The sequence below is a fragment of the Asterias amurensis genome, chromosome 8 (assembly GCF_032118995.1).
Source record: "Asterias amurensis chromosome 8, ASM3211899v1".
Taxonomy (NCBI): Eukaryota; Metazoa; Echinodermata; class Asteroidea; order Forcipulatida; family Asteriidae; genus Asterias; species Asterias amurensis.
The window spans coordinates 1,034,321-1,056,046 of NC_092655.1; the positions used below are offsets into that span (position 1 = coordinate 1,034,321).

At 40.2% G+C, this 21,726-nt stretch overlaps 2 protein-coding genes across 3 annotated transcripts in view; one reads left to right on the forward strand and one right to left on the reverse strand.

Moving 5' to 3' along the window:
- Positions 1-21,726, reverse strand: part of LOC139940475 (4-hydroxy-2-oxoglutarate aldolase, mitochondrial-like) — a 31,235-nt gene that overhangs the window by 5,751 nt on the left and 3,758 nt on the right. Inside the window, exons 5-7 of one of the 2 annotated variants that reach the window (XM_071936749.1) lie at positions 19,671-19,767; positions 15,753-15,886; positions 9,535-10,955 (exon numbers count right to left, since the gene is read on the reverse strand). In XM_071936749.1, the coding sequence (XP_071792850.1) occupies positions 10,806-10,955; positions 15,753-15,886; positions 19,671-19,767 (381 nt within the window). In that variant the 3' untranslated portion in view covers positions 9,535-10,805. Of the gene's footprint in view, positions 1-9,534; positions 10,956-15,752; positions 15,887-19,670; positions 19,768-21,726 lie in introns of those variants that run through there. The other variant, XM_071936750.1, reaches the window with a different exon arrangement.
- Positions 3,966-9,506, forward strand: LOC139940476 (EF-hand calcium-binding domain-containing protein 9-like). Its single transcript, XM_071936751.1, has 4 exons — positions 3,966-4,251; positions 4,402-4,550; positions 5,762-5,938; positions 6,380-9,506. The coding sequence occupies exons 1-4, from the start codon at positions 4,119-4,121 to the stop codon at positions 6,599-6,601; spliced, it is 681 nt and encodes a 226-aa protein (XP_071792852.1). The 5' UTR covers positions 3,966-4,118; the 3' UTR covers positions 6,602-9,506.

The following is a 21,726-nucleotide window of genomic DNA, read 5'->3' on the forward strand; positions in this document are numbered from 1 at the left end:
ATCAATTCATGAATCTTACATCGATACGGCATTATCGTCTATGACGCTAGTTCACGATGAGGAGGAGCCAACCGAGCTACAGTCTGGCAGTACATCCACATCCGACCTGGAACCAACCTCTGATGATGGCATCAGCATCTCAGCAAAGTACAACGCACACAACAAGAAACTCCAATTTAATATCCATGACTTATATTGTGCTGTATCCACTATGAGTAATAAGAAAGTCAGCTACCAAGTCAAGTTAACTCTGAACCCCGGCAAACAGAGTCAATTATTAGAAGGCATCCCGTCTTCAGACGACTCCGTTGATGACAGCATCCTCCCACCGAAGAGAACCGTCTTCAAGGGGATGAAGTCGGCTAGTCTTTCGTCTAAGATTCTTACCATCAAAGTGTACACCAAGGGTCTACTTCGGAGGACTGGGAAGATGCTGTACCAAGCCAGTATGCCTCTTGCCGATTTCTCACTCACTGGAGATGCTAACTGGGTCACCTTAGAGCCAACAGCTCAACAAACGGTAGGTTATAGTTGTCCCTTTCCAAATGGTCACTTTAGTTCCGGCTTCGGCTTCGTCAGCCTGATGGACCCTCGAAATGAATGAGCCAAAGCCGGGGCTAATGCCAGGGCAGAGTTTCAAGGGTAAACGATCTTGTGCAGGAAGAAGCAAATAAGTCTGGTCTCTTTTTTTTTTAAGAGTAACGTAAAACTACCCTTTCCTCTTTCCGCAAACTTTATTACAAGTCATGGAACCGGTTATTGTCTTAAGAGCCATGGGCATTTCAACTGTTATGGAGAGACGGAGCTCACAATTAATTGTGTTTCATTATTTTCTCTTGTATCGTATTACAGACGGCAAGCTCGATCTCATTTTGCATGTGCTACAACGCTCACAAGAAGAAGTTGATGATAACTGTAGTCAAGGCAAAGTCATTAAAGATGTCTGCTTTAGCAAAAGGTGAGTAAAGCTGAAACTGTTCTGTGATGTTGTTTTCTTCAATTCTCACCCACCATTTTCTTTTCTTCAAACAGCGGCATCTCATTTTACAACACTTTATATTTATTCATTGTGTGTACCTTTTCACTCGCAGAATCCGACGTGGAAGTGAAATTGTTCCGTCGAGATGGCGCCGAGAATGAAGCCATGAAGACGGTCCGAACAAAGTGCAACAAAGGCGGTAGCAACCCCGTTTACAAGGAGGCCTTCTCGTTTGACTTCACGGCCGAAGGCAGTGATACCTCGAGGTACGCAGAGTTAATGTTCACCGTGCGTCGTAAAGGTCTCTTTTGGGCAGACAAGGTCCTCGGCGAGGTGACACTGTCCAGCGATTTGCAGCTCCAATGGAAAAAGTCCGAGTCGCTTAAGAACACTCTAGACGAAGTCTTCCGATACCCGGGGAAAGTTATCACCCAGACACATGACTTAGGTCTATCTACTTTCTTATAGGCAGTTCACAGCCAAACCTCATTAAAAATAAGCAAGAACATTTTTCTGTGAAGCTGGAGGATTAGACGCTCATTGTGAAAGCACAGTAGCAGTTTTTTGTCGTTTCTCTGCAAGTAGACACTGAACTGACATTTTTTTTTAAATAAATGTAGGCCTATAAATCAGAATTTCGTGAACAAAAACAAAAACAATTTTATTTTTTTTACGAAACGCTGATTTAATCATGACTCTACCTATACCGAAAAGTTGATTAAATTTCTATTTTTTATAATTATATTTAGTATTTTATATTGGCCCAACTCTCTATATTAGTTGAAAATATATCGATCAGATGTTTTAATTATTTATTTTGTGAAGAAGTATAGTGAAAAAAAATAAAGAATATAACAATATTTATAAACAAGAATAACATCTGAGTGTTGAATAACAGTGAATCCTGACCGATAAAAACAAGACCACGGTCACATTCCATTAAATGATTTTGGTTTCTCTAACCACAAACTAGACTTAAATCGCGGGAAAACAAAATTTGCCTGTATGGCTATCCATGGAGGATTGTTCTTATTCCTCAATGGCATTTCGCACGCCTTAAATCCACAAGAGGGCGCTATTTAAGGTGATCGTAGGGGAAAGCCTAGACTGGGCCCCTGCCTTTATCCGCAAGGATAAAGGAGAAAGACAGGTCGCTGCCGCTAGATCCCGTGATTCCCATTTGAGACAATGCACGTGCAATGGACACAACAGAGGTCAGAGGTCAAACTTACACGCCGGTTTTTGGCCGCTCTCTGACGTTATTCACGTGCCTCGGAGAATAACGTCAGACGTTCAGGCTAAGGAAAGCCCGAAACGAAATGGGCCTGGCTCATTTTCTTGGTCAGTATTGTTGGGTCGTTTAAAGGGGGGGGGGTCATATTGCACCCCTATCAGGGTTCAGATTGTACGAGAAATAAAGACGAAGCAAACGAATGGACAGAAGACAGTTACAAGTTTACCCCACCCATGAGATGTATCAACAGAAATGTATCAACATAAATTAAAGCTGCTGTGTGCCACAGGGGAGAGTCTTTGATCAATGCTGTAGCATTTTAGCTTCTTGCAAGACAAGCAGAAGGTGAAGGGAGGTGAATCAACTGGAAATCAACTGAATCCATTTTGGAAAAGTCCTAACAAATCACATGCATGCATTACATTACAGTCGCACAGCGAACCCCAACAAAAACACTAACAATTCACAACCTTTAGAACTAAACACAACGTGGCAGTGACATCTAAACTTCAGTGTTTGCCACTGATAGGATGGGTGGCCAAGTTCTGTATTTTTGTACAGAATGGGGGTTCGAATCCTGGCCAATCCAGACGGCTCTAATTTCCAAACAGAAAAGCCGCCATCTTGGATGGAACCGGCACTACACTTTTGAGTAAAAGATAGGACATATTTCCATGGTCGTTTAGCTAATAAACCGTACTCTAAAAAATAACCACCCAAAAATGAAAGCCAATGAATCGCAAGATACACGACATTGGAAGATATAACAACAAAAGAAAGGACCATTCAATATGAAATTTTACAGACGTTTTTGAATGCCACGAAAATATGATTGAAGCCCACCCACACACTAATTAAATCACTATTTAAAAGGCGTGCACTAAAAATAGGGAAAAGTTTGACTCAGTGTTCCGAAGTTGTGCTTTATAGCTATGGGTTAACCAGTCCTTTGTGCTCTTTTTTTATAATGATGGAAACCACTTCTGATGACGAAATGAACCATTCTTAGTTAAGAGAGAGTGGAGCCTAATGAATGAAACCCTGCAAATAACTTCTCGTCCTCCTTGGCAACGATGACGTCTGATATTAGACGGGGATGAAAGAAGAAAATTCGCGTGTTAAAACATAAAGTGCTTTAATACACGTGCCAGTAACTGTTTTGTTAACAAAGCCAATTCTGTATAGCTCATATCATCTTCATAATGGCCCTTTTCGAAACCACGGCTTCAGCTTTGAATTCGGCTTCAGGATTCGTCCTCTCGTCTGACTGAAGCTCTGAGCACACGTACGCAATTGTACGCGCAGTTGTCAAAACAACCTCGGAGCCAAGCTAGCCTGAGCGGATCCAAAGCCGGAGCTGTGGTTTCGAAAAGGGCCATAGACCTTTTGCATGTGACGTCACACGCTAAAGAGATCAATGCTAAAAACAACCGTTGTGGTCAGAAAACGCCCTCACTGGGGGTCAAAAGAGGCAAACTATTGGACGATAGCTGTTCCTTGTGACGTTAAAACGTGCGCGTTATCTCAGCGTCCGTGTAGCGTTTCGCTTTATGCAACTGGTCATTCCATGTTCTATACGCCTCTCTTAATATTAAGAGAGGCGGCCGCGTATATCTCTCTGAGGAGAGGCAGGCGTGCATGCATCACTTGTGCACGCGCGTGTGACGCAGTGACAAAATCATTGCGTTTGCGTTTAGAGCGGGTGTGCGCAGCAAAACGTTGATTTGAAAATTGTGTGCTTTATTGTATTACCTTTCAAAATGTATGGGTAGTAGTCTTCAACGCGCAATGCAAAGCTAGCTAGGCACGGAAGACGAATTGAACGTTACTAAAAACAGAGGGGAAGCCCATTATCTCGATTTCTTGGACCACATTTTCAGATAGACAGAATCAAACCACCATAAAATGAAAATAAAACAAGGAATACTTCATTTCCTTCACCTCGACAAGACATACAGCATGCTGTCTGGTAAAAATGTCTTCATTCTTCAGGAATATTTTAAGCTGCTTGATGTACACAACGAAGAGTCTATCAATGGTAAGCAAACTATACAAATAAAATAAAACATTCCCCTGACAGTTACCAGTGCTGGCTGCGATCTTCAGAAGAGCTTATACTACCGCAAATTGAAGCACAAAATAACACGTATTAAAGTTCTAGTTATTTTTCTTCTTCTTCTCACTTTAGATATTCAGTTCTACCAGTTCCTCCATGCCGTTTGCGATCTGAATAGAGGGCATATCTACAACGTATTCGATATGCTGGACGTGGACGGATCGGGTCGAATAGACTTTGACGAGTTCTACTTATTGGTTTGCATTCTGATCTCACTCAAGGTGGGTCTCGCCGTAGAGGGCGGTGATCATTCGTTGGTTTGTTTGTTTGTTTGTTTGTTTTTTATTTGTTTGTAAGGGTGCGTCACGTGTACATTAGCGAGATTTGGGCAGCAAGGGGTGGATTTCAGACAAGAGTCAAGACTTATTTTGTTCAACTTGGAACCCAACATGTCAGTGGAATTATTGTTGTTTCGAAAAGGGAACATCATTAACGATAAAAGCAGTACTCTACAAGCCAAATTAAAAAGTTGCGACATATCCGTGAATGTATGGTTGTAAAACTTCAATTATTTTACTCAGCAAAGCGTAACACTTCCTGTTTGCATAACGGCTAATTGTAATTATACATGCAGTAACTGAATACAATGATGTATCTCAGAAATAACTATCTATTTACATGCCCAATGGTTTCTAGTTGTTTGGTTACATAGGCATAAACAATCAAACTTTTAATAGGTTTAGTACTGCCAGAGCCATACTAATAATTGTAGCTTCTTATATAGCGCACATGTCTGTCACTTAGTGACGCTCCTGGCGCTGTAACTTAAATACTACGTTTTTGAATTATGAGACCAATGTTTAACAAGATTCTGTGGCGCAATTTGCTGCCGATCAGACCAAGAACACCGGGGCGAACCCCTTCTTTTTTTCGATAAGTGTACTGGGTTCTTTTATAAGCGTTAAACAACACATGGGACCAACGGCTTTACGTCCCATCCGAAGGACGAAGAAATGGTTAAGTGTCTTGCATATAAGGACGTCACGGTGGGGAATTCGAACGCACACTCTGCTGATCAGAAACACAAGAGTTTGAATTCGGTGATCTTAATAAAAGATTTGGGTTATTTTGTTAGCACAAAACATAATGTCCACAGATTTACATTAAACGTAAACAGTTTGAAGATAATGATAATGAGGTGCTGTAGTTTTTGAGAAATGAGTAAAACAATGTCACAAAAATAATTTTGGTCTCAGTCTGTCAGTGAGACGAAAATTAGTTGCATGTAAAAACGTATTAACCAGTTATGATGTGTTATGGTAAAATACAATAACTGGTTAATACGTTTTTACATGCTTAAATTGATACTAAAATAATTCTCGTGCATTGTTTTACTCAATTCTTTGAGTTCCAATCTCTCCCAATCCATGTGGAGGGTTGAAGTACAAAACGGAACCCCTTTTAAAGGGGTTTGATTTTGCTGGTTTTATAGGATAAAGAAGAGAAGCAGTTTATTTACCGCCATTCCCGGACGGTCTTTGAACTGCTGGACGAGGACCGTAGTCACAGCATCTCAGCAGAGGAGTTCTCGGCTTTTGGGTTTCTATTCAACTTCCACGGAGCGGCTGTCAATCAGATATTCAAAGATTTTGACATATCAGGTGACGAGGTAAAAGGTTTTTGTCTAGTCGTATTAGTTTGTTCTTTAGTATCCTCTCAAAAACGTGTGGCCTGAAAACATGTTCGAATTGGCGGATGTGATTATGGCTTGATTGTCATCTTGAGCAAGCGTTGAAGAGAAGAGAAGTTATCAGACAGTTGTTTCCTATAACGCTATATACTGCCCTCTGTTAGTGATTCACTGGTTTTGAAAAACCAAAAGGAAAAACCTGTGGGACAAGTCTAGTGAACGAACGTCCAATTCGTTTAAAGGGAAAGTGCAATGTTTATTAAAGTGTTTTAGTTTAAACCCACCCTCTTGTTTTCAACGCAACACATAATAAATAATATTTAGATTTTGTTGACTCGCTCTACCCTTCTTGTGCTCGTGTAGTTTTTATTGATACTTTGTGTTCTTAACAACACCTCCATTTATTATAAATTCTCTTAGGAATTGGACTACAAAGAGTTCAAAATGTTCGCTATGGCCTGCATCGACAAACAGAACGAGATCGACAGATGTAAACGGGAGAAGTTAGAGCGCCGCCGACGTCGAAAGATAGAGAAGGCTACAAGGAAATTGGAGCGAGTCGAGTTGGAGGAAGAGGGCGCCGTCAGTACTAGCTGGCTCAGCCGTACTCTACCTGCGTGCGACGCATGCATCATCCAATAATCGACAGGCGTGTATGTGTGCAACAGAGGTTGGGGGTAACCATGCTGTTTGTGGAGATTTTTTGACAAAAGTGACAGAAGAGAGACCGCTGAGCAGGAGATTCATCCACCTCGTTTTTGCATCAAAGCGCCCTCTTTTGATTCATTTCTTGCCCTCCTGCTCATGGAGGGACTTAGGGTGCGTTCGTTTAGCTTCCCTGGGTCGACCCCGGTGTGTGGTGGGTTTTAATTCCAGGACGAACGTGGGTAATTATCTGCAAACGTTCGTCCTGGAAATCGCTATCACAGTAGAAAATGCCACACACCGGGGTCGACCCTGGGAAGCTAATCGAACGCACCCTTAGTTAGCCTGAACATCTGACGTCACATTTCGAGGCTCGTGCATACGCAAGAGACCGGCCTCCAGCCGGCGTGTGTACATCCACCTTTGACCTACATTAATTTCACATAGAGACACCATGGAGGAATAAATTAATTTATTCCTCCATGGAGACACGCACTCAAACTCTATATGGTGGAGGTGATAGGATCGAGTGTGCTGTTTGGACATCTTATGGAAAGCTCATGTCACTGCACGTTTATAATCCAACTATATCTTTGTATCCAATGGAATCACTGGATCTGAGTATACGGTACCTGTCTTCGTCCTTTCAGATAAAGACAGGGCCCAGTCTATATAGTATGAGGGACACACACAAAACAAAACCCATGACATCGGCAGTGGACAAACACAACTACCCCTCCCCGCCCCAAATTTTAAACGGGGTCCCCCGCCAAAGGAAATTACCATGGCCTGAAGGATTCAAAAGAGGGCGCTATCATCATCAGAAGTCCAAATCATTTCCTGCCACAGGATCGGCTCGAGATATATATAGGCCCTAGTTAAAAAAAAAGACGAACTGTGCATTTTTGAAAAGGTTTCTTTGTCCATTTTTCTTTATGGTATCACTACCCTCTTTTAGGAGAATAAAACTCTTTGAAGGTACACAACCCAATGCTTTCTTCTACCTCGTGCGGCGCGCGTGAGTTCTTTAATAATTAATTGGTAAAAAAAAAACTAACTTTGGCAGCTATAAAAGGAACGCTCGGCACAGCCTAACTCCAAGCCCAAACGGACGGTAGTAAAGATGGCATCTAAAGGGAATAACAAAACTAACCTGTGGACATTTCATTTTATTTGGTGACGCTTTTTAGAATCGCCGATAATTAGCAAGGATTATAAAAGGACACGTTTACTGGTTTATATGCGTCGGAATTAACTGTGAATCTCCATAACCATGAAGGCCGTGTGATTGATGATGCGAGGTCAAAGTTGATTATGGACGTGGGCTCAACTGACGTAATTCACGAACCCTTGAAGTGTGACGTCAACTAATCAGGCTACGCCTTGGGGCTCTTCGTACGAATCGATTTCGCAGATGCTTTAAATATTCATAACTGAGCAGCAGCTTTTCAGATCAAAATTACACCATTTTACTGGAGTCATTACACCAAAGGCTGACCCACTTTCAAAAAGCTATAGAGGGATAGGCTTGGGCGAAACATTTTTAACGGGAATGCTGTTTAAACCTGTCTATTTAATGTGTTTGGAATTGTATCAAGTGTAATTTTGATTATTATGTTGTACACTTTAGAATATATTGTTCGTAACTACCCATTCATCAGGCCCCAACTTCAAGGTTTTGTAAAACTACAAACGCCTCTGGTATAAAAATGCAAAAACAATTTCGTCAGCGACTGAAGACCTCCATGGTCCAAGACGCCCCCTGCCAACGTGAGGAAGTACCTGCCAATCAAAATTCTCATACTCTAGTTTTACTAAAACTGGATAAGATCGGAGTAAAATCGGGGTTACTGTACACCAAAAGTTAATTAATATTAAGAAATGGTCCCCAAACGAGCAGTTACATAAGAGTTAATCTACTTGCAATCTACTGGAATGTAGGTTAAGTCAAGGGCAGTCTGAGGCTAGGATGAGGCGGACAAATAGATTGAAGCCATGTTGATGATTAGTAGAAACCACTGCAAACATAACCGAAGATTTGTTTGTGGCTGTTCAACTAGGGCTTTGGCAAAAACATCCCTAATGAGATTGCCTTCATCGTCAAGCAAGGTAGCCAGTGTCGCAGCAGATTCGGTCCTCCTGGACCTTCTGTCCCTAGCCGTCGATTTCACCATAGAGCAAGGAACAGATTTCACCAAACTCATCCCAACTTAGGATTAATCTTAGGACGAGTTACCCTATCTGAAGACCCATCTGAACACGTAGGACGCATTGAACCCATCCTAAGTTAGGACAGGTTACTCGTCCTAACTCGAGTTAGGATTTATTCTAGCGTTTCGTGAAATCGGCCGCTGGAGTTGTAACTGAATAATTGTTTCGATGTGGGCGTCAAAAGCACCTTTTGGTCTGCTTAAAAGTTTATTTATACCACCATGATTACTTTTAACTGTTCTTCTGAGGAAATAAGCTAATTGAACAGCATGACAGAAGTATAAAAAACTAACTTTTACACTTTTAACATAGCTTCAAATTCATTTATTGAAATATTCTTCTATACATATCATTTTAGATTCTTAATAGAGTAAACATCTGGACGGTGCTTTCTCAACAAATCGAATGCTCTAATAATCCCGTATTACACCTTTCAAATAAAGCATAATTTATTTCATTGCCTATACTTGAATACTGGCAAGGTTTTTGTTTCAGTTATTTAAAAATAGTTATTTTTTTCCCGACACTCAAAACAGAATTTATTTGCTCAACAAAGTCCAGAATCAATCTCTTTAAGTGAAACTCCCTCTAATGATGAATGACCCCCCCCCCCACTCTCTTCTGATAAATGGACTAATAACCCTCTCCTATCTGTTATACCACACACACTCAACACCACACCACCCCCCCCCCCCCTCCCCCCCCCCCCCCCAAATATATCAAACTTTCACATTGCTTATGATGAGCGTGGTCTGGAATCCTAGTTGTGGGTCACTTGTGCTATACACTCGACACTGGACACATTTGGTAATTGTCAAAGACCAGTCTTTTCACTTGGTGTATTTCAACATTATGCATAAAATAACAAACCTGTGAAAATTTGAACTCAATTGGTCGTTGAAGTTGTGAGATAATAATGGAAAAAAAAAACCCTTGTCACGCGAAGTTGTGTGCTTTCAGATGCTTGATTTCGAGACCTCAAATTTTAAATCTGAGGTCTCGAAATCAAACTCGTTGTATGTTTATACCATCAACCTCCCCATTACTCGTTACCAAGTAAAGTTTTATGCTAACAATTATTTTGAGTAAAAAACCAATAGTGTGCACTGCCTTTAAAACAATTGAATGCTCTACCAATCCCATATAACACCTTTCAAATAAAGCATCACATTTATTTCATTGCTATACTTACTGGTAAGGTTTTTGTTTCAGTTATTCAAAAATAGTTATTTTTCGACACTGTCCAGAATCAATCTCTTTAAGTGGAAATAACTTGTAGTCAATCAAATTATAGGACACTTTAAAATTCTTAGTAAAATTTTTAGTGCTTTTTTGAATGGGCTTCTCAAAGCGCTTATAAATATTTTGTTGATTTTTTTTCAAAAGATAATCTTTATAATAATTTGTGGAAAAGTCTGTACTTTCCCCCACAATTTAAAAAATAAATTACTGTTAAAAGTATTTCGAGACATAATCATTTTAAGTTACTTAGTGTATCTCAACATATGCATAATATAACAAACCTGTGAAAATTTGAACTCAATTGGTCTTCGAAGTTGCAAGATAATAATGAAAGAAAAAAAAACACCCTTGTCACAAGAAGTTGTGTGCTTTCAGATGCTTGATTTGATTCGTTGAAAATAACTTCTTTCTCGACAACAACGTTACTTCAGAGGGAGCGCTTCTCACAATGTTTTATACCATCAACAGCTCTACTTCATCACTGGCTTTATTCAAAACTTCCCTCAAGACTTGATGACCCAATGTGACCTGCATAAGCATTATCTTACTCTAAAAGTGTCGCTGTTCCCTGAGCATCTTAAGATGAATACCAGCGCATTATAAATGCCTGTATTATTATGATCAAATTTCAAATAGTAGTTTCGATGACAAATTGTCTTAAAATTAAAAATTGAGTCACCTTTCAAACTGAGAGAGAATATAAAAAAAAAGGCACCGCAAGGTTTTTGGAATGACTGGTGGTTTTGTTCTACATGAATCTGTTTTCAACGAACGTCTGTCGGAGTTGTGCCTTTTGCGCATCAGATGCAGGTTGCAGGGGGGATCTAACCGGTCCCCCGTAGAAACCAAACCATTCCATGGCAACCTTTAAACCAGGCACTCCAAATTTAGCAGTCACCTGCGTGAGAGTCAACACAAAGAATTTGTCAAATTTCACGACAACTAAAGAGAGCTCTTGATGGTATAGACAAGACACCACATCAAAGCAAAGGACTCTGTCTGTTGCCCATGGTATTGGCCTTGGTGCCCCTTTACACGTGTCCTATAAATTTGAAGTAATCATAGTCATAACAGTAGTTGTTTTCACACCCGAAGGGCTTCTCAAAGCACTCTTATACCATTACCCCCGGTCACCGGGCCATTTAATTCATTCCTTAAACCATCTCAACTCCTGGGAAGCCCTTTGCACAACGAAAATGAACTCGCGCTCCATCAGAATGAAATAGCAAGCCTCTTGGGACTGTGCCTAAAATACAAGGGCAAGGGCGAATGTTGACAAACAACTCTAAAACTTTGATCCAGATCTTGGGAGGTCTATGGAAATTATGGCATTTCACATGTTTAAACCAACAGAGAAACAAACAATCAATCAAGAAATAGGGTCCCTGCAACATGTTCAAGATCACTGATAATGACATTGAAAGGACTCTGTAATTTTGGTTCTCATCCTTGTTTACCATGCATTGCTAATGTATTTGCTTAAGGGCAGTGGACACTATTGGTAATTGTCAAAGACTAGCCTTCACAGTTGGTGTATCTCAACATAAACATAAAATATCAAACCTGTGAAAATTTGAGCCTAATCGGTCATCGAAGTTGCAACTTATTAATGAAAGAAAAAACACCCTTGTCACACGAAGTTGTGTGCGTTTAGATAGTTGATTTCGAGACCTCAAGTTCTAAATCTGAGGTCTCAAAACCAAATTCGTGGAAAATTACTTCTTTCTCGAAAGCTATGGCACTTCAGATGGAGCCGTTTCTTACAATGTTTTATACCATCAACCTCTCCCCATTACTCGTCACCAGGAAAGGTTTTATGCTGATAATTATTTTGACTAATTACCAATAGTGTCCACTGCCTTTAAGTGTTAATTTTGGGTGTTGTTTCAAATCCCAGCTACTGACCTGTCTTTTTGTAACAGTCTTTTTTAGTTTTCTATGTTTTTGTAAAAATTCTGTATATTTTGTGTATGAAGAAAGTGTTTGATTTGAAAAGTCAAAAAAGTCAATCAATCAATCAATCAAAAGTCATTTACAGTGAGCCAAAAGATAATGCCATGATGCACAGTGAGTAATATATAGTGAGTAATATAAGCCGTCTGGGAAAACATGTGTTTTAAGGAATGTCTTGAATGAGGTAATGGTGAATGGAGCTGATATTTGTTATGTGTATGATATGCAGGAAGCTTATTCCACATTTTGGGCAACATACAGACATACAGAGAACAATCTCCCTGCAAAACGCAAAAGTTGAGTTCTGGACACAACACCAACGTTAGACTTCTGAGGAAGCCTTTACCGAAGACCAATCCACAAACCAAGTTTCCAGTTAAAATACAAATGCCATCTCCAGCTATTGCTCCAACAATGTTGCGTTTTAGCCACAATGAACTCTTGATATTCGACCAGAGAGTCCGAGAATGACAGGCTTCTGGGGTGAGTGGGCGGGGTGGGGGGGGTCCTAGGACCAATTCACACACCAAGTTTTGAGTGGATATGCCAGGTTCTTTTTGAGATATCATTTGCACACAGACACGTCGTCGCACTCAACAGATCCAAGGTGTGAGGTACTTCCATTGTTGTTTTATTATTATGTAATTTGTATCCAGTAAGGGCAGGCAAGTGTCTAAATACTTGCAATCAGGGACCACCTTTTGTCCCTCTTTTGTTCGTTCGTCAATTTTTTAGCAACCGCTCCCTTTGGCTTTGTACTAAACTTTCGTTTGGGGACCTTTTCCGCACCAGATACACTTAATTCATAACCACCCACACACACAATGATTGAAGGACATCTCCGCAACAGTGTGTCCCTTCAGTGGCATCACAACCTCGGGGCACACATACAAATATTTTAATGATGCAGACAAATTGAAACCTTCACATGTACTCTCTTAATTCCACAATTCGATGGAAATGTTCTTATGCAACAGTGGGCCTAGAAGGGGGTGGGGGCTAAGGGCTTTTCCCTCATTAACCTTTGTTCTTATCCATATTTTGCCCCAACCTACACATACTCGGAAGGACATGTTGGAAACAGTATGCCCCTGTGGTGGCTTCGTCAACCGCGGGGCTTGAAAACATTTTAATGAGGTAGACAATTAGAAACATGTACATTGTAATGTCATTTCAGTTCCACAATTTAATGATTTTGAGCAACATCAATATGTTCCGTACCAACTTGATAATCGTCCCGACAATAGTTGGGACTGGTCCCAACTTGCTTGTCAAAAGAGATGGTAAATTTGCATTTTATATTTTTGTTTGATACCCACAAGTTCATCTCTATTTACAAGTAGTCTCGAACGCATACACTATTTTTTAAGATAAAACTATATAAAGAATTACTTGAGAATATTTAATTTACCCACTCAAACCCTTCTATTAACACCCCGCCGCGCTCTAGCCACAAAAGCAATGCTGACTCACACCTAGAATAAGCGCTGCCTGTTACAAACACACATGCGACTGACTCACACACTTACTGGGATCGAGGACGTGTATACCGTCTCCATACTTTACACTGCTAAACAATTACCGGCTTGATTTCAAGACTAGCTCACACCATGAGGTAGTCTAGACAGCAGCAAAATCCAACCCTGGTACCCTGCAATGTGCTGGTACCACACATGACTGTCTTACCTAGAGTTGGGACGCCCCAACTTCAACACTCAAGTTGGCCGACTCACACGATCGGCCGTTTATAGGAGTCAAATTATTTACTCCCATAAGTGTACGACTGTGTTCGCATAGTACAAGGAAAACCACGCAATTTCGAGGCAAATTTGTGTGGATTATTGTACTATTAAAATATCTTTCTAACCATATGCATTTTATAACAAACTGTTTCAAACGCTCTTCAAAGACCAACTTGACCGATCCAAGGCAACATGTTCCTTTAATAAACCGTTATCTAAGATGACTATTTGGCCCCAAAAAGGTGATAGTTAAAATATTGAGATTATCGTATAGCCCCTGTAGTTTAAAGAAATACGACAAGACTTTGTTGACATGTGTGGGTGGTCTGGATGGTGTCGTGGTATCTTTACTAGCCTTCCAAATCTAGGACCTCTAGGAAGTCGATTGGGGTTCTGGCCCCTTCTTAAGTTTTCCATGGAACAAATACTGTTATTTTCCACAGCAAACACTGAAACCTTCTTCCTTGTCTTTTCTACATGTCCTTGGCTAGTAAAATGATTGAGCTCGCTTTTCTGAGGGAAAACGGGGGACCTGTTGTTCTCTTTTTTTATTATTGTAGGTCCTGGATTGTGCGTGTATGCCTGCGTGTACCGACCAATTCAAACGGACGTAAGGACATTTCAGAAACCGTATGCCCTCGAGCATACATTTGTTTAATGAGGTGCAATTTAATTCCACAATTTAATGAACTTGTGCAACAACAGGCCCCCTGTGGTGGGCTGAGGGGTTTCTGCAAAATTCCCTGGCGCATGGCCAAGTCTCGACTCTTCCGATTCTTTTTGTTTTCCTTCAAATAAGACTTTGATATTATTATTGTTAAAAAATGTTTAATGATTGCGACTCTAACATACCAGCCAAGATTGAATAGGTCAGAAATAGAAACACCTTTGAGAAAGCTTATGTTGGATTTCGCTTCAGACTGGTCCCCTGTCATTCAAATTGGTTTTACAGAACTAATGAATGGATACAATGATTTCATAGGACGAACTGCAGTGACGTAAGCTTTCTATATCTGTGTTTTGATGTTTAGCACCTTTACTTGTGGCCGTCTGCACGATGATGCAGCGTGCATATTTTCTATAAAATGTACGTAGAATTTTATTACGTGTCTCCACGTGAAAAAAATGTTGGTGTCCAGCCCTTTTCACACAGCAAAAATATAGCCAGGGTCCCTTGCTACAAAATTTACGAGCGTGGATTGTTTATTTGTTATCTCCGTGTGTCAGTGTGTGACTGATTTTGTGAGCTTTCACACTGCAAAGTTAAAAAACTAACAAGCCTTGTGTGCAATGAAAGTATTCGTAATCCTTATCACCTCGATGGGACAAGATCGCACCCACAATAGCATGCGCTGTATTGGCAACTACACCTAGGATGTCGTTCAATAAACAATGGTTCCTTTCACACGATGATGTAGCCCATGTCCTTGGTCAAAACTTCCGCTAGTGTAAGATTTTGTCGAAGGTCCGGACCTCCGACAAAATATAGCAATGTTGGACTAGATTTTACAAGGCACCCTTGAGACTCTAAAAACTGTTGCCCTTTCACACGAGATACATTTTAGCAAGGGACTCTTGCTAAAATGCTCGCGTGTGAAAGGGGCTAAAGGTGATTATGGACGAGGATTCACATGGGCTCAATGGCAGATCTCTGGCCTGATTCTCGAGCCTCAAAGTGTGGCATCAGATTTTTTATCGGTCTAGGTTTTGCTCCACCCCACTGGTCTCATTCAAGACCGCCTAAGATTTGTTGCTTTGATTCCAACAAATTCAACACTATTACTAACATTGTAACAAACTGTAGCCATCTGTTTCTGTTTTGCATTGATGGCTTTCCCTTGTTTTCGCACCTCAGTTGGGGAAAAAATATATGGGTGTAGCGTTGCGATAGAAAGGTCTATAGCGGCCTTGATTTCCTGTTTCTGTTTTTTTTGTAGGGTTTCAAAACTCAAAAGTCTGGAACGATTTTGATTAAAAGACTAATATGATGGATTACTCACGGCACTGTTGGGTTCAATCAATCGATGCTGCAACTTCTTGGCTTCATCCAATCTACCGTTCTTATAGAGATCATGGAGCTGGCACATCTCTCCAGGTAGAACGTTGGCAAGTGCGGAGACAGTTCCGACAGCGCCTGGTGGTTGACAGAGTAAGGGTAGGGTTAGTTAGTCTGTTTATTGTCACACATAATTATAGTATTAAAGGCAGTTGACACTATTGGTTAATTACTCAAAATAATTGTTAGCATAAGACAAGTAATGGAGAGCTGTTGATAGTATAAAACATTGTGGGAAACGGCTTTCTCTGAAGTAAAGTAGTTTTCGAGAAAGAAATAATTATCCACAAATTTGATTTCGAGACCTCAGTATTAGTTTTTTAGGTCTCGAAATCAAGCATCTGAAAGCACACAACTTCGTGTGACAAGGGTGTTTTTTCTTTCAGTATCTCGCAACTTTGACGACCAATTGAGCTCAAATGTTCACAGACTTGATATTTTATGCATATGTTGAGATAAGTCTGGTGGGAAGGTTACTCCCTGTCAAATGGAATGCAGTAGACTCCAGCACAGGTGGAGGGGTCCTTCCTTTCCTTTTGTGATTGGAAAAAGCGATGGAGTTTCTTGGATGCGGAGTGATTCACCTTGATTCCTGCTTGCTTGAAGATGATTTGGATGCGATGAAAGGGGGGACTTAGGTATGGTAAACTAACTGAGGTGTTTGTTTGACCTTGGGTGTAGGAAACCCCTTGGTCGGGGGGGAGGGGGGTGATGGGCTTGCTGACATCAAAACCAGGTTGATTGATGGCCTGCTGTTGATTCAACAGCAACGAGGCGTTGGTACTGCCGTCCATTTGCTCAACACTGGGGGCAGAAAACAAGTCGGTTGTAGGTCAGGGTTTGATGCCATCTCAAAATCTTGAAGGCGTATGGAATCCCACCCGGCTTCTTTAGGCCATCGAAGCCATGTACACCAATGTACACTAAGCTATGTGGCAACATCCTCCCACTGAATGAGACGATCAAGAAGCGTCGGTTGCGCCTTGCCGGTCACTGCCTACGGCACCCAGAGTTACCAGCCAATAAGCTCATTATGTGGGAGCCAACTCACAGCAGGTGCCATTAGGGAAGACCCACCAAGCCCATGCTCTAGACCCTGATCAAGGATGCAGGCGTTAACAACAAGGAGGAGCTAATCAGCTGTATGCAGGATAGAGTTGTGTGCAGACCATCAAGGCCCACTCAAACATGTGGCAACGTGCTTTCGTTTACGTTATTATATTACCTATCTATATTTGATTTCTGTTTTCTTTTGTATGCATGTGGGCAATTCCAAGCAAACATGGACATGACACCAAAATATCAAGTTTTTGTAACAACTATCACACCACTTAGAAGTTATAGCTAACATATGAAACCAATTTATTTTTAGTTGTTGACAAGGTATGAACCCAATTTTGCCAAATAAGAACTCAGCTTGGGCTCCATGTAGGCATGGCTACATTGTCTGGAAAACTAATGCGACTGACCATAATGCGACTGACCATGGTTTTGCCATGTAAACCTAAAAGCTCAAGTTGCTGACCATTTATAAGTATCCTGTTGGATACTCATGTATAAGAGTTGTGTTTTACATATAGTAACACTTTTGCAAGCTTTTTAATTGTGACAAGTTTTTTTTACCATGTCCTTTTTGTGAAATGCGACTGACAGCTTTTTACAAAGTTATAACATCCAGAGTACAAAGCCCACAACACTTCTAATATCATCAATTCAAAGCCTTGGGTGTCAAGTACAAATCAGTCTATAAACTTAGTGGAAAGAGTATCTCACATAGAACTTCTAGCACCAAGATCGAGAAATGACACTGACAAGTGTAATACGACTGACCGTGGAATTGCCCATATGTATTTCATGTCGTTTTTAGTAATATTATCTGTAAATTTTCTTATCTGTAAAAATTGTCTTAATTCGGCCTCTGGATGTGAGCTGTTTACTGAAAACAGGCTTTAAAGTGCTAAAAATTAGGATTACAAAACGTCTTGCTATCAATAATAGAGAGTGCTGACAAATAATAGAGAGTGCTGAAAATAAAATGTTATCAGGATAAAAAAGTTCTCGCTTGTTATCTTGGGTGTTTGTTGAATTCTTACAGTATGTAATTTCCCAAGTCGCCCAGGGCAGTTTTTTCCTAGGCCAACAACTTCACTGCAATCACAAAGAATACATTGGCACACCAGAGACCCTACTATCCCCCAAAAAATAATGAGAAAACTTATATTATGAATGGCCTCTGGAAAATTTTGCACAAACAACAACACAACTTCCTTGGGACAGAGGTTGACGTACATGTTTCAAGGAGAATGACTTGTCATTGTAGTGTTATTATTATTATTATTATTATTATTATTATTATTTATTTGACCTCAACAAATAAAAGTACATCAAAAAGCACAGCAAAAGTTAAACGAAAAGCAACGAACCAATCAAAATAATAACGAATACAATAATACCACCCACCTCCTCTAACAACCACCAACCTACTGACACGCCTCACTACACCCGAGAGGTTTCTCACACAATGGGCAACCCTAACAATGGCCCTGAGCCCGCCAACCACACAACCAATCAGAGCATTGATTGACCTGCAGTGGATCCACTGAACCCCTATAAATAAGCCCACTCCTCTCTACCTCTTCAGTCTCCTGACGATGACTAGAGCAAGCTAGTCGAAACGTTGAGACCAATTTCGAACCGACTCCGCGGCAGTACAGTTATTACGATCCTATAAGCTAAGTAGTAGTCCAGTCAAATTTCTATACCATCCGCCCTGGTAATAGTTATAAAGCAGGACAGTTCTTTTCAGAACTGAGAAGTCTCCCGAACCTCCGATTTTCTACTCCACGGCAGTATAATAAAGCAAGACAGTTCCCTAAGAACAACTCTACCTGGCAAGTAGATCCACACATGGTGTTACCACAAACCAAATATATATTGATACCCCACCATGCAATGCCTATATACAATAATTATTCAAGCAAAAAGCACACAAAAAATATAAAAAATACAAATAAAAACCCAGAACAGAACATGACAGGAGGACAACTAGATGAGCAAAAAAAAAGGAATGAATTGAAGAGGAGCATGCAGGCATGGGGAGTAAATCAACTGAGGAAAACAAGTGGACAGACCAACCAAGAACAACTTATGTGGGTCAGGAACAACAATGGACATAGAACTGACTATACAACAATAGTGATTAAGTTCACCATGCCTGCAAGCACCAGCAAGTTAAAACTAGTTAAGAGGTGGGGTTTAAACCGGTTTAAACAGTGTTGTATCTGTCACTGGCCATGCCATGTTATTGCAGTACAACAAGACAAATATCAGTTTTTCTGTTTTCAACCACAGTAGACTGATCCATTAGGCTCTACCCCAGGTGCTAGTGTGAGCAAGAACACGTGAGCCCCTTCAATGCCTTTCTGCACAACTCTGCCGCGTGCGTCAAGCATACGCACACGCATGTGACAGACTTTATTTGGCGGACCTTCGGTTGCGCAATGGGTTGTGATTGGTCAAGATGCAATGGAGCGGAGCTTAATGGATCGGTCTATTCATTTGAAGTTTACACAGTCACTTTCTCGTGGTTTATTACTAGATATTTGAAATGAAACATGTAATCCCGCTGCTGCCACTTCCAAGGCTGTATCAAAACTTTGGGTGTGATCCCTTGCTAAGGCCGAGTCACACTGCAGCGATAACGAAAACAATAACAATCATGACGCAAAGAGAATGCATTCTATTGGTTAAATAGCTCCACGCAGAATACGCACACGCTCCTTGGTGTATTACCAAAGGTGTCTAGTGCTTTTAAATGACACACGCTTTGTTTTTTAACTGAAGGATTGAAATGTGATCTTACCAACTGATAATGATCCTAAGAAGAATCCTGCTGAACCAGCGAGAACCTGGAAATGATTCTCTTGTGTTTTATGAACTATGGCTCCAATCTTAGCAACCTACATTAGAAAGACACAAAAGGTAATCAAATCACTGGGGTTCTTATATAGCCCTTTACTATAATAATATTTATTACAAGGGGGACAGGGGGAATCTAGGCAAGCAGTGAATAGACCTTTATTACGGTGTGGTCCTCATAATTTTACTCCATTCCAACTCATTGTAATCAAACTGAGGCTGGGTTACAATTTCATAGAGCTGCTAAGCACAAAAATTTGCTTAGCATGAAAAATGTCTTCCTTGATAAAAACAGGGTGACCAACTATTTGTTGCATATTGCTTGTTACTGGTATTCAGGTGTTGTTTGCTTGTCCTGAAAATCACGTGGGTATTTGGTTGGTCATCCTGTTTTTATCAAGACAAACATTCATGCTAAGCAAATTGTTGTGCTTAGCGGCTCTATGAAATTGGGCCCAGGACATGGAGATTCGCAGTCAATTATCACCTCTGACCAAACATAGCACAGTTTTAGGGAAGCTCATAGAAGGTTTATCGGTTGAAATCATTGTATACAAAAAAAACAAATATCAAGTTGGAATGTGTCTTCAGTTTTAATTTGAACCAGATTTGAACCAGATTTGCTGACCTGCAGAACCTTGGTATTATTTACGTCCAGAAATCCAAGTCAAATGTTTGTGTTTGTCCTTAGACTATAAGTGTCTATTGTTTATTTTTCCTGAACATGTGTCATAGCATTGAGTTCTATTTCTGCATTTTGTTCATTAGTAGCTTGACTTGACGTCAGACCTCAAGGACCATTGCCTACGAGCTCCACTGCCAACAAGCTCCACTTCAAAATTTGATCCCTCCGCAGTGTTATAGCAATGATAATAAGAAACGCTTAAAAAGCATTCTCCAAAGGTACAATGCGCTTTATTAGCACAATTCGTAGAGTAACATTTTTAATTTTTTTTAAGGAATAAAGTTTTTTAAGAGCAGTGGACACTATTGGTAATTACTCAAAATAATTATTAGCATAAAACCTTCCTTGGTGACGAGTAATGGGGAGAGGTTGAGAAAGAAGTATTTTTCCATGAATTTGATTTCGAGACCTCAGATTTAGAACTTGAGGTCTCGAAATCAACCATCTAAATGCACACAACTTCGCGTGACAAGGGTGTTTTTTCTTTCATTATTATCTCGCAAGTTCGATGACCGATTGAGCTCAAATTTTCACAGGCTTGTTATTTTATGCATATGTTGAGATACACCAACTGTGAAGGCTCGTCTTTGATAATTACCAAGAGTGTCCACTGCCTTTAAAGGGTCTATGTACTGTTTTCTAACACAATACTCACTGTCCACAGATAATAATAATAATAATAATAATAATAATGAACCATTTTTGTAGAGCGCATATCACAATCACATAGAAGTCCCTATGCGCTTTGAGATGAAAAAGTTAATAGAGAAGTAAAAGTTAATAGAGATGTGAAGTAAATACAAAAGGAAAATTTAGTTGATACAGAAAGAAGTACTGAAGGCTATTGCAAAAATAAATGTGTTTTTAACTTTGTCTTAAATAAATTCACTGTTTGAGCTTGTTTTATGGTGTCCGGAAGACTATTCCATAATTCTGCTGCTGCTGCTGCAAAAGCTCTGGCCCCATAAAATTTAGTAAAAGTCGAGGGACAAACTAAGAGAGACCTGGATTTAGAGCGGAGATTACGAACTGGATGATATTTTTGGATGAGTTCCTGGAGATAAGTTGGGCCTAAACCTTGCAAACATAAGAAAGTTAATGAAAGTATCTTATACTGAATACGGTGTTTTATCGGAAGCCAATGTAAATCATGCAAAATAGGAGAAATGTGTTCACGCTTTTGAGTACGTGTCACCAATCTAGCAGCAGAGTTTTGGATTCTCTGAAGCTTGTTAATATGTACATCAGATTTAGATTTACATTAAACTTACACAGTTTGAAGATAATGATAGTAGAAAGCTTCCCTCAAAAAGTT